Source organism: Erythrolamprus reginae, chromosome 6, assembly GCF_031021105.1.
Source record: "Erythrolamprus reginae isolate rEryReg1 chromosome 6, rEryReg1.hap1, whole genome shotgun sequence".
Taxonomy (NCBI): Eukaryota; Metazoa; Chordata; class Lepidosauria; order Squamata; family Dipsadidae; genus Erythrolamprus; species Erythrolamprus reginae.
This window is the reverse complement of record NC_091955.1, coordinates 91187686-91201044: the sequence shown is the minus strand read 5'-3', so window position 1 is coordinate 91201044 and position 13359 is coordinate 91187686. Positions and strand designations below refer to the sequence as shown.

Genomic DNA, 13359 nt, shown 5'->3' with positions numbered 1-13359 from the left:
ATCGATGGACCATGAGGTCTTTTTCTGCCGTCAGACTTCTATGTTTCTATGAGAAGCAGTGGATGGAAACAAATTAAGGAGATGTCCAACCTAGAATTAAGGAGAAACTTGCCTGATCATTACAAAAATTAATCAGTGGAATGACTTGCCTCTAGAAGTGGTGGAGGCTCCATCATAAATACATGCCAGTTGCCAATCAACCCGGATTTTGGTCAGGTGACCATTGAGGATGCTGCAATGGTTGTAACTTTTTTTCACTGTTGTCGTAACTTTGAAGGGTCGCTGAACATAAGGTGAGGACTATTTGTTCTAAAGACCCCTGCACTGTATTCTAAGTGACTGAAATAACAATTGTTGGAAAAATGTAGATTATCAGTTGTTTCGATGTAGGCTTCCATGGCAATATCTATTGGGCACAGATTCTAGAGCAGTGGTCACCAAGCAGTGGTCTATGGACCACCAGGAGAAAATTTTGGTGATCCACAGAAAAATTACAGTGGTACCTCTACTTATGAACTTAATTAGTTCAGTGACCAGTTTCTTAAGTAGAACAGTTTGTAAGAAGAAGCAATTTTTCCCATAGGAATCAATGTAAAAGCAAATAATGCTGGCAATTGCAGAAACCACAGGGAGGGTGGAGGCCCTGTTTCCTCCTAGGAGATTCCTAGAAAGGCCCCACAGAGGCTTCTCCCCACCTCTTTCGGCCCTCTTTCCTCCCAGAAGATTACTAGAGAGGCCCCACATAGGCCTCTCCCCGCCTTTTCCGGCCCTGTTTCCTCCCAGGAGATTACTAGAGAGGCCCCACAGAGGCTTCTCCCCGCCTTTTCTGGCCCTGTTTCCTCCCAGAAGATTACTAGAGAGGCCCCACAGAGGCTTCTCCCCACCTTTTCTGGCCCTGTTTCCTCCCAGAAGATTACTAGAGAGGCCCCACAGAGGCTTCTCCCCACCTTTTCTGGCCCTGTTTCCTCCCAGATCACTAGAGAGGCCCCACAGAGGCTTCTCCCCACCTTTTCTGGCCCTGTTTCCTCCCAGAAGATTACTAGAGAGGCCCCACAGAGGCTTCTCCCCACCTTTTCTGGCCCTGTTTCCTCCCAGAAAATTACTAGAGAGGCCCCACAGAGGCTTCTCCCTGCCTTTTCCGGTTACAGTTTCGGAGCTTGAGTTTGTAAGTAGTAAATGGTTCTTGGGAAGAGGCAAAAAAAAATCTTGAACACCTGGTTCTTATCTACAAACGTTTGTAAGTAGAGGCATTTTGTAGGTAGAGGTACCACTGTATTTGCAGTTTTACATTACACTAAATACTATTTATCTTTTTTTTAAAAAAAATCATTTTAGTGGTCTGCGTGATTTAAAATTTTGAATTTAATGGTCCCGGAAATCCAAAAGGTTGGTAACCTGTTCTAGACACCACAATCTAGAGTAGAGGTTTCCTAATATTTGACCGGCAACTATGGCTGCCATCTTCCTGAGGCAAAGTGGGCTACTCTGCAGATAGGGTGCTATTTCTATAGCCAGGTGTTTTGTCTGCTGATTGATCTTCGGCCAAGCTGCTTTCCAATTGGTGAGGGCTAATCCCTAATTGGGGTCCAATCACGATTGGTTATCTTGGAGGGTGTTGCTTCCTGATTGGTTCTTTGTTTATGATATTAAAATTGGAAATTTTTGAAGAGCTGTTCATATAATTTCTATATGTGTATGTATGTACAGATATAAATATGGGTAGATCTGTTCTGTCGGGCTCTCTGGTAGACTCCTCCCAAAAATTCACAGGTACAAATTTCAGACACACACACGTTTGAAAATTCAAAACAACGTTCTTTATAATGAAAATTCACTTAAACTAAGCCCTCTTTTGATATAGCAAAGAGCACTCGTCTCCAAACAAACTGGTAATTTGTACAAGTCCCTTATCAGTTCTGTGATACTTAGCTTGCAGCTGTGAGGCAATTCACAGTCCTTCTTCTTTCACAAAGTGAAACACACTTTGCTCTGGTTTAGTTTCAAAGCGGGGGAAAATCAGCACACAAAAAGTCAAAGTCAGTAAAGCAGGCATGAAACACAACGATCAGATAATCCTCCACAATGGCCAAACCCACAGGCTGCTCTTTATAGCAGCATCACTAATTCCCACAGTCCCACCCAACCACAGGTGGCCTCATTTTCTTTGATAATAATCTCTCAGTTGTTGTTGCCTATGCATCGTTCTCCGCATGCGTGGCTGTATCATTAACTCTTCTTCTGAATCCAAGGAGGAGCTAGATAATTGATCTCCTTCTGAGCTGTCTGCCACACTCTCCTCCTCCCTGTCACTCATGTCTTCTTTGTCAGAGGAGCCTTCATCAGCAGATTCCACCGGGGGCAAAACAGGCCTGCAGCATGTGGATGTCTCCCCCACATCCACAGTCCTTGGGGCAGGAGCTGGGCCAGAGCTAACCACAACAAGATCTAATCATCATCATTTTAGCCGTTGTCTATCCACTGTGGGATGAAAGCCTCTTCTGCATGTTTCCATCCTACACGGTCATAAGCTTTATTTCGCCACTTGACCCGCAATATATCTATATTGTGAATCCTTGGAGAGGGGCGGCATACAAATTGAATAAATTATTATTAAATTATAATTAATTATAATTAATTATTATATCATCAGTAGTGGGTTGTACCCGGTACGGGCCACACTATAGTGTGGTAGCAAAAATAGTGATGCGCAATCAGCTGTGCTTCCCAGTGCGCACACATGCACACCCGTGCAAGATTTGGCTTTTGTGCATGCGCTGCAAGCAAAATCTTGTCTGAGGATGCGCATGCAAGAGAATTGCAGCCAGATTTTGCACACCCCCACACCTGCCTTGCCAGGATGGAGCTCCACTCCTCCATCCCCACCAGTGCACAGCAGGCTAAATCTCGTGTGAGGACGCATGCGTGAGTGGGATTTCGGTGGTTTTTTGGCAATATTTTTGCTTCCACACATGCGCACAAGCAAAACAATCGGCAAATATAGTTAAAATCTTGATCACGTGAGTGTCCTCACGCATGTTTTTGCTTATCTGCGCATGTGGAGTAGCCAAATCATGCACAGTGGTGCACATACGCATGTCATTGATGCGCAGCTGTGTGCGCATCCCGGAATTTCCTACTGGGACAGGGTACCTGACTGCACCAGCTTCTGGCCACCACTGATCTCCACCCTTACATAATTTTTACTTGTGCACTCAGGAGTTGGCAGGATCTTAATTAGGTCTTATTTTGGGGGGGGGTGGCTTATATTGGGCACTACATAATTTTTGGCTTTCATGGCACCCTTAATTGGCTTATTGGCGTGGCTCATTTTCTGGGTTGTTTTTTTTTTAACAATGCAGTGGTACCTCTACTTACGAACTTAGTTCCGTGACCAGGTTCTTAAGCAGAAAAGTTTGTAAGAAGAAGCAATTTTTTCCCATAGAATCAATGTAAAGGCAAATAATGCATGCGATTGGGGAAACCACAGGGAGGGTGGAGGCCCTGTTTCCTCCCAGGAGATTCCTAGAGAGACCCCAAGGAGGCTTCTCCCCACCTTTTCTGGTCCTGTTTCCTCCCAGGAGATTCCTAGAGAGGCCCCATGGAGGCTTCTCCCTGCCTTTTCCGGTTACAGTTTCGGAGGCTCGGGTTTGTAAGTGGAAAATGGTTTTTGAGAAGAGGCCAAAAAAAAATCTTGAACACCCGGTTCTTATCTAGAAAAGTTCGTAAGTAGAGGCGTTTGTAGGTAGAGGTACCACTGTACAATGAATCATAAATTCAAGGTATTGAATTGTGTATGCATCATAAAAATGTATCATTAAATGTCTCTTTAAAAACAAAACAGCTTATGGGCTGAATTCACACTACACGCTAATCTACCAAAGCTCGGCCAAATCTACCAAATTTTTTTCCCTCTTCTCTCCGCAGGGCGTGGATGACGCTTTTTACACATTAGTTCGAGAGATCCGGAAGCACAAAGAGAAGATGAGCAAAAACGGGAAAAAGAAGAAAAAGAAGTCCAAGACGAAATGTCTAATCGTGTAAATCAAATTCCAAAATACTGTCGATCCTTTTTTCTCCGCCAGAGATCCTTCGGTAAACCCGACTCGTGTTTTTTCTACTATTCACACTAAATTATTAGAAACAAAAACATTTTTAACATCCACGTTTTCCTCCATCGCGTCGCTTCCTGAACCTGCCAACTGTGTAGTTCCCTACAGCTTATTTTCTGCACGGTGGGAAAAAATAAATAAGTGTTGGAAAGCTGGTTCTTCAGTTTCCCCACGCTTGTGAAACACAAACCGACAGATCCTCCTGAAAGAAGTTCTTCCAAATCCCTTGGCGCACGCAGAATCTTCTAATTGTCTCCTGGCTTGTTTTCGTCCCTCCCCAGGAAGGTTGAGACTTTTCCGCACTTTTGAGGACCAGCCTTAGTGGTAAACGGAGGCTGGAACAACAACTGTGGTAGCAAATAAACACCGTTTTCCTTCTCGGGGGCTCAGTTTTATGCATGATGTTTCTTGCTCTAGGGCAGTGATGGCGAACCTATGGCACGGGTGCCAGGGGTGGCACACGGGGCCATATCTGGTGGCACGCAAGCCGTTACCCTAGTTCATCTCCATTGTGTATGTTGATTTTCAGCTCTTCCGAAGGCTCTGGGAGGGCATTTTATATAGTTTACTTATATAGTTTATTAGATTTGTATGCCTCCCCTCTCCGAAGACTCAGGGCGGCTCACAACATAGCAGTAATACAATCCATTACAAATCCAATAGTAGAAAGTTAAATCAATTTTAAAAACATTAATACATAGTAAAATCCCTAACTATACAACCAAACGCATTCAACCTAATTCATCATACAGTAAGGCCGAAAACATAATGAAAAGGGGGAGAAGGTGGTAATTATCCCCACGCCTGTCGACAAAGGTGGGTCTTCAGCATTTTATGGAAGGCGAAGAGGGTGGGGGCTGTTCTAATCTATGGAGGGAGTTGATTCCAGAGGGCTGGGGCCGCCACACAGAAGGCTCTTCCCCTGGGGCCCGCCAGCTGACATTGTTTGGTCGACGGGACCCGGAGAAGGCCAACTCTGTGGAACCTAATCGGTCGCTGGGATTCGTGCGGCAAAAGGCGGTCTTGGAGATATTCTGGTCTGATGCCATGTAGGGCTTTATAGAATTTTCGGCTTCTGGAGTCTCCAGGGGATGGAGGGGGGCATTTTTGCCTCTGGAGCCTGGGGAGGGCGAAAAATGGGCCTACTGGGTCCACCAGAATTTGGGAAACGGGCTGTTTCAGGCCTCCAGAGGCAGGAGATGCCATTTTAGCTGTCCCCAGGCATTGAATTATGGGTATGTGCGCTAGCGCATGCGCGATAGCAAATCACACACACGCTTTCGGTACCCGAGGGAAAAAAGGTTCGCCATCACTGGTCTATGACTTGTGTTATGGGAATGCCGTCAACCTAAAGCTAGCTCAGATACGGCGGGTGTGGCATTCTACAGGAGCTGTGTGGAAATCATCTGGTTACGAACCAGTTCTGCCAGGCAAATGTTTGGATTAGTCAACCCTGCAAAGATGCACGTACGAGTAAACTAATATTCCCACAGATCCGACTGCGTACAGGTGTTGTGTTCTTATTAGTCTGGTGACAGATTATTCCAGTCCATGCAACATCTTGCTGGTCTTAATGCGACCAGAGTGATGAATTCTGGGAATTAGGGAACCTCAACCCATTTAAGATGCTGTTTTTTAAAATATTGGAAGTGCAGGCAACCCTTTGGTTAAATGCATGTAAAGTCACTGTAAAAAAATATGTATTTTTCCCCCCAAGTAACTGATATGAATGACCTTATGCTTTAATCCCACTTTAAAAGTATGTTTAATGCAGGAAATTTAACAAATTCCCACCCACCCACCCACCGCCCTTAAGGTCTTAATGCAACCAGAGATAAATTTTTAGAATTTTGGTGCCTCGACCCATTTAAACTGCTGTTTTTTAAAGATATTGGTCAACCTTTTGACTTAATTGGTTAAATGCATGTAAAGTCACTGTAACGAAAAATATTTTTTTCTCTCCAAGTAACTGATATGAACACGTTATGCTTTATTTTAATAGCAACTTAAATGTATGTTTAATGCAGGAAGTTTAACAAACTCCCCCCAAACTGCGCTTAAAGTATCCCTGAATTAAATAAGATTCTGAATCCATCCTATTTCAGCCCTTATTCTCAACGGAGCATCAAATCTATGTGTCAGGTTTGCATTAACAAGAAACCCGGTATCCAAATGCAATTTGTACTTTTAACCCATGCCTAATTTTAACTCCATTGTTGCACACAGTTTTGAAATGGTGTTACGATGACTAGGGGGCATTCTTTCTCAGTGGGTGAAAATATAAAGGGAAAACTTGCTGGGTGGTGACTTTACCATCTCCAAAATCAGCACGGAGAAATTAAGTTAATCAAACTTTGGCGTTCGTGTTTGCATCTGTAGCACAGATACAGTTGCATCTGTAGCACAGATACAGTTCGTCCTTTATTTACAAACTATTCATTTAGTGATCATTCGCAGCACTGGAAAAAAAAGTGGCGTGACCATTTTTCACATTTATGATTATTGCAACATCCTTCATGGTCATGTGATTGAAATTTGGATGCTTGGCAACTCCTATTTATGACGTCGGAGTGCCTGGGTGGGGAGAATACTGTAATAATTTGGAGAAAGGATCTTAGTGCAATATTTCCCAACCTTGGCCGCTTTAAGATGTGTGGACTTCAACTCCCAGCATTCCCCAGCCAGTATTAGATGCCTGAGGAATTCTGGGAGTTGAAGTCCACATAGTTGGAGTCCACGGAGAGAGGTGGCATACAAATCCAATAAATAAATAAATTAAATAAATATGGATTTGTTGGAGTAACATTGGTTTACTGGAAGGAATGTATCTACACCAGGAGATAAAGTTTCCAAATCTGAAGAAACAAGTTCCAAATTGATTTCATTCTAAAAGACAATACAGTAGTACCTCTAGATACGAGCTGCTCCACATGCGAGTATTCCAAGATACGAGCCACGAGGGGAGAGAAATTTCTTTTCGAGACCCGAGCTCAAATTCGGGATACGAGCCGAGCGTCCACTAGGTGGCGCAAGAATCCTTGCTTCTGGTTATCTCGGAGGGGAAAAGCAAAGTCTAAAGCCATTTGTTCCAGATACGAGTTGTTCGACATACAAGCTCCCTTCTGGAACGAATAAATTCGTATCTAGAGGTACAGTGATCCCTCGAGTATCGCGAGGCTTCCGTTCCAAGACCCCTTGCGATAATCGATTTTTCGCGATATAGGGTTGCGGAAGTAAAAACACCATCTGCGCATGCGCGCCCTTTTTTTCATGGCCGCACATGCGCAGATGGTGGAGTTTGCGTGGGCGGCGGGCGGCACCCAGGGAAGGTTCCTTCGGCCGCCCAGCAGCTGATCTGCTCCGCAGCGCGGCAGCAGCGAGGAGCCGAAGATGGGGTTTCCCTGTTGCCCAGGCAAAGGGGAAACCCCATCTTCGGCTCCTCGCTGCTGCCGCGCTGCGGAGCAGATCAGCTGCTGGGCGGCCGAAGGAACCTTCCCTGGGTCTTCCCGCCGCTCAGGCAAAGGGGAAACCCCAAGATCGCTTGCCGCTTGCCCGTCACCCGGCCGCTCGCCGCTTGCCCGTTCACCCGCCCGCCTGGCTGCTCGCTTGACGCTTGCCCGTTCACCCGCCCGCCCAGCTGCTTGCTTGCCGCTTGCCTGTCACCCGCCCACCCAGCCGCTCGCTTGCCGCTTGCCCGTTCACCCGCCAGCCCGGCTGCTCACTTGCCGCTTGCCACTTGCCCGTCACCCACCCACCCAGCCGCTCGCTTGCCGCTCGAGAGCAAGAGGGGGAGAGATAGAGAAAGAGAGAGAAGGAAAGAAAGAGATGAGAGAGGGAGGAAGAGAGTGTGAGAGAGGAAGAAGCAAGATAGAGAAAGAGAGAGAAAGAAAGATGAAAGGAGTGACGTCATCGGGTGGAAAAATCGCGATATAGCGTTTCGCGAAGATTGAGATCGCGAAAATCGAGGGATCACTGTACTACTGTATTGCTTTCAGTCTTTGCTAAGTCTCTCCTAAACCTGCTTAACCTTAATAATTTAATTCTATTGTTGTGATTTCCTTTTTGCAAACTAAATCTATGTCTCACCTGCCCCTCCTTTTCTCAAATGTTAAATTTCTTACTAGCATTATTTCTGGAAAATGGCAGTGTGTCTACCTAGAATATATTATAACTATTTTTGTATCCAGTGGTTCTCAACTTGGGGGTCGGGACCCCTTTGGGGGGTCAAATGACCATTTCACAGGGGTCAGCTAAGACTGTGGGATAAGACAAATTTCCCATGGTGTTAGGAACTAAAGCTTCTATTTTGGCACCTTGGAACATATTTTTACAATCTAATCGATCAGGCGTTTACAGTGGGGGTATCCTTCTGACCCTCCTGTCAATCATCTTAAAGCTCTGTTGGGAGAATTGGTGCTATAAATCTATAGTTTTAATAGTATTAAATCTATCTCAATTAATAGCTATCACCCACGCTGATATACCAGATACCTCTCTCTGGCTTTGCTTCCAACTCCTGATTTCTGCAGAAGGAACGAACGCATCATTCAACAGATTTTTATTATTACATTACAAACAGATCACCCACCATTTAACTCCTGGACTACACATGCCTTGTAGATTTTACAATTGGTTGGTGCTCAACTGTCCTCGTAGTATCGTTGTTTCAGAGCTCGGTATTTTCGGAGGAAGTATAAGGCTTCTAGTTCTTTGATGACAAATTTGCCTCTGGCAATCAGTTTTTTAATTTCTTCTGGATCCTTCACGTCCTTGTTTTTCAGGAAAGCCGCCTTGAGTCGAGTTCGAAAGTAGTCAGCCCCTTTGGGGTACTCCTTTCCCAGATACAGTAGCTTCAAAACACAAGAAAGGTTTGTTAGCGTTCAACACTGGGCTTATACCCAATGTTAGAATAACGAACTTGAAACAGAGTATATGTGACAGTGGTGGTTGTTCAACCAATAACAAGGCCAATATAGTAGAGTATAAACATAATTTACAATGTACAGTGGTACCTCTACTTACAAACTTAATTAGTTCAGTGACCAGGTTCTTAAGTAGAAAAGTTTGTAAGAAGAAACAACTTTTCCCCATAGGAATCAATGTAAAAACAAATACTGTAATGCATGCGATTGGGGAAACCACAGAGAGGATGGAGGCCCTGTTTCCTCCCAGGAGATTCCTAGAGAGGCCCCACAGAGGTTTCTTCCTGCCTTTTCCGGCCCTGTTTCCTCCCAGGAGATTCCTAGAGAGGCCCCACGGAGACTTCTCCCCGCCTTTTCTGGCCTTATTTCCTCCCAGGAGATTCCTAGAGAGGCCCCACGGAGGCTTCTCCCTGCCTTTCCCGGCCCTGTTTCCTCCCAGGAGATTCCTAGAGAGGCCCCACAGAGGCTTCTCCCCGCCTTTTCCGGCCCTATTTCCTCCCAGGAGATTACTAGAGAGGCCCCACAGAGGCTTCTCCCTGCCTTTTCCGGCCCTATTTCCTCCCAGGAGATTCCTAGAGAGGCCCCACAGAGGCTTCTCCCCACCTTTTCCGGCCCTGTTTCCTCCCAGGAGACTCCTAGAAAGGTCCCACAGAGGCTTCTCCCCGCCTTTTCCGGCCCTGTTTCCTCCCAGGAGACTCCTAGAAAGGTCCCACAGAGGCTTCTCCCCACCTTTTCCGGCCCTGTTTCCTCCCAGGAGATTCCTAGAGAGGCCCCACAGAGGCTTCTCCCCGCCTTTTCCGGCCCTATTTCCTCCCAGGAGATTACTAGAGAGGCCCCACAGAGGCTTCTCCCTGTCTTTTCCGGCCCTATTTCCTCCCAGGAGATTCCTAGAGAGGCCCCACAGAGGCTTCTCCCTGCCTTTTCCAGTTACAGTTTTGGAGGCTTGGCTTTGTAAGTGGAAAATGGTTCTTGAGAAGAGGCAAAAAAATCTTGAACATCCGGTTCTTATCTAGAAAAGTTCATAAGTAGAGGTGTTCTTAGGTAGAGATACCATTGTATACAATAAATTATTGTATATACAGTAAACAGCTACATACATATCCAAATCAAACAATCATATACAGTTCTAAACATGCAGCAGGTAACCATTAATGCTACACACAGTTCCATACAATACCATAATATAATACATGGACCAATATTAAGCATACAACAGGTACATAGACCAATATTTAACACACAGCAATATACACTGCTCAAAAAAATAAAGGGAACACTCAACACATCCTAGATCTGAATGAAATATTCTCATTGAATACTTTGTTCTGTACAAAGTTGAATGTGCTGACAACATGTGGAATTGATTGTCAATCAGTGTTGCTTCCTAAGTGGACAGCTTGATTTTGACAGAAGTTTGATTTACTTGGAGTTATATTGTGTTGTTTAAGTGTTCCCTTTATTTTTTTTGAGCAGTATATTAGCACACAACGATGTCTTAGCACACAGCAGTATTAAAGCACACAGCAATATCTAGCAAGCATTAGCAAGACTAACCGCAATAGACACCGACAACAACCAACAATACAATACAACCCAATAGAGAGTAACACATCGGTCTCCCTTATATGGCTAATTGCAGCCATAGCTCTTAAAGTGACATTATACTATTTCCTCCAAACATACGTTGGTTAGTTAATATATTGACAAACCCAACTGGTGAAGGACATAGGACAAAAGTTGAGTTATGCACATAACAAATCATAAGAATTCTTATTTAGTCCAGTTACTCTGCCGGTCCTAACCAGGTGTCCTTCAAATGGCTGGACATAAAACTCCCATCTGGCTGGGGAATAGAGGTCCAACATTTTCGGAGGTCACCCACTGGGAGAAGATGGAGTTACTCCTCAGAACTTACATTTTTGTACAGATTCCGTACTTCGTATCTGAGGGGGTTGGCCATGTTGTCAGTTGAGGCATATATCCGTTTTTTTCATGAGGACTGGCATATTTACCTGAGGAAAAATCAGTTTGAAATGAGGGGCATGATGAAATCTGAACAGCTCATTTTATGACAAGAGTCCTTGATTTATGATTTAATTGAATTGAATTGAATTGAATTGACCTATATGCCGCCCAAATCCCGCGGGACCCAGGGTGGCTCACAACAATAAAATAATAGAATAATACAATATCATTATTATTATTATTATTTATTTATTTATTTATTAGATTTGTATGCCGCCCCTCTCTGAAGACTCAGAGCGGCTCACAACATGCAATATACAGAATACCAATCCAATATTAAAAACAGTATTTAAAACTCTTATAATAAAAAACAATCATGCAACCCACATAAACCATACATAAAATATAATAGCTGAAGGGTTAATATTAATTTCCCCAAACCTGGCGACATAGGTGGGTTTTCAGGAGCTTTCAAAAGGCAAGGAGGGTGGGGGCAGTCCTGATCTCCAGGGGGAGTTGATTCCAGAGGGCCGGGGCCGCAACAGTGAAGGCTCTTCCCCTGGGTCCCGCCAGACGTCATTGCTTAGTCGACGGGACCCAGAGAAGGCCAACTCTGTGGGACCTAATCGAACCCAAAATTCCATCCATAAGCAGGAATAGTTAAGTAGATCTGGTCCCATTTTACAACCTTTCTTGCCTCAGTTGTTAAGTGAAGTACATTGGTTATTAAGTCAGCAAGACAGTTGTTAAGTGACTCTATCTCCCCCCCCCCCCCATTCATTTTGCTTGTCAAAGGTTGCAAAAGCTGGTCACATGACCTTGGGACACTGCAACCGTCATAAATATTAGTCAGTTTCCACGCATCTGAATTTTGATCACAGCCATGGTTAGATTACAATGGTTACATGAACAAGGATCATAAATTACATTTTTCGGTGCCGTCGTAACTTTAAACGGACACTAAATGAATGGTTCTAAATCAAGGACTATCTACAATCCAATTCTTCAAAACAATCTCTCAACAGGTGGATTTCAAAACTGGATTAGTGGATGTGGAAAAGAACCGATATTCTAGTCTCAAGAAACTGCTCAAAAAAGAAAAGGGAGCACTTAAACAACACAATATAACTCCAAGTAAATCAAACTTCTGTGAAATCAAATAGTCCACTTAGGAAGCAACACTGATGGGTATTGTAGTACTCCCAACTTATCAAGTGGGTTGAAGGCTACAGCTGCAAGCTGCCCACCAATAAACCGAGTCTCACCGGAGTCTGGGAGGCTCCCAACTCGGTGAAAATGTAATTGCACAATTTGATTAAATTTTGCTACCTGCGCGGAGTCCCGGAATCAATTCACCCAGCTGTTCGCAGAGTATACGGGAGGGGGGCTGTCGGCTACTGCGCCTGCGCCAGAGTTCGAGGGGCGGAGCCAGACGACTCTTCCAATGTCCTGAATGGCATTGCCCTAAAGATTCGCAAGCGAGGATAAAATAGAGATAGGAAAATTGAAGAGGAGCGCCTCTGCTCTTTCGGAAAGAGTCCCATTTAACCAAATGGACTTTAAATCGCTTCCATTCACACGACAGCCAAAACTGGATTAACTTTAAAGTTTTAAGGGTGCTCAGTATTTCCCTGCGTTAGCATGTCTCATGTTAGTATGTAAAAATACATGCAACATTTAATATATAATATATACCACCCATTCTTATTTGCAAAGTTTAGATCAGTATTTCTGATCTAAATCATGTATTTTTAAAAACATTTTTAAAGAAAAATTTATTAATTTCCAAATATTTTCTTTAAAAACAATGATATGATTATACCTTTAGTACTTTGCATTGTTATATAAAATATTTCATATCGGCTTGTCATCACAGTACACTTATTCGAACTTTATCAACATAATTATACATTTCTATTTGTTTATATACTGATCAAAAAATAAAGGGAACACACAACACAATATAACTCCAAGTAAAAGAGCATCAGCACCAAAACAAATTCCTTGTGTGTCCAATCACACTTGGTCAATAAAGAAATATACTCTGTCCTATCTCTGCGGATTTTATGCAAGAAAAATCTCAATGCGCCTGCGCAGACTTGCCTTGCAATACCAACCATGGGTTATGAATTGACGGATGGGAAAATCATAGTGGAAGAACAAAATGGAAGTTGCCCCTCCCATCATCACTTCCGAACTCGATTCAACGTACCTACTGGCAAAACTTTCATCATTGAGCGGGGCGGAGTGCCCCCCTCCAAACAAAAAACACCCCCAAACCCATCTTTACTCCTTTTTCCTTCCGAAACGCCACTCATCCCGATGGTTCTCTTTCAGTATATTGGAGACGTAAGTCTAATATA

The 13359-nt window shown here is 44.0% G+C and overlaps 2 protein-coding genes across 4 annotated transcripts in view; one reads left to right on the top strand and one right to left on the bottom strand.

The window, feature by feature from the left end:
* KRAS (KRAS proto-oncogene, GTPase) overlaps positions 1-4493 on the top strand; it is a 30669-nt gene extending 26176 nt beyond the window's left edge. For all 3 annotated transcript variants that reach the window (XM_070754380.1, XM_070754381.1, XM_070754382.1), the window contains one exon: positions 3925-4493. Coding sequence is in view for 2 of the 3 variants with exons in the window: in XM_070754381.1 (XP_070610482.1) it covers positions 3925-4041 (117 nt within the window). In the remaining variant the exon portion in view is untranslated. The remainder of the gene's footprint in view (positions 1-3924) is intronic.
* Positions 4494-8652: 4159 nt separating this feature from the next.
* On the bottom strand, positions 8653-13227 carry ETFRF1 (electron transfer flavoprotein regulatory factor 1). The gene is made up of 4 exons (XM_070754379.1): positions 13209-13227; positions 12326-12460; positions 10947-11043; positions 8653-8959 (listed from the first exon to the last, which is right to left on the bottom strand). The coding sequence occupies exons 3-4, from the start codon at positions 10989-10991 to the stop codon at positions 8750-8752; spliced, it is 255 nt and encodes an 84-aa protein (XP_070610480.1). The 5' UTR covers positions 10992-11043; positions 12326-12460; positions 13209-13227; the 3' UTR covers positions 8653-8749.
* Between the last annotated feature and the right edge of the window lie 132 nt (positions 13228-13359).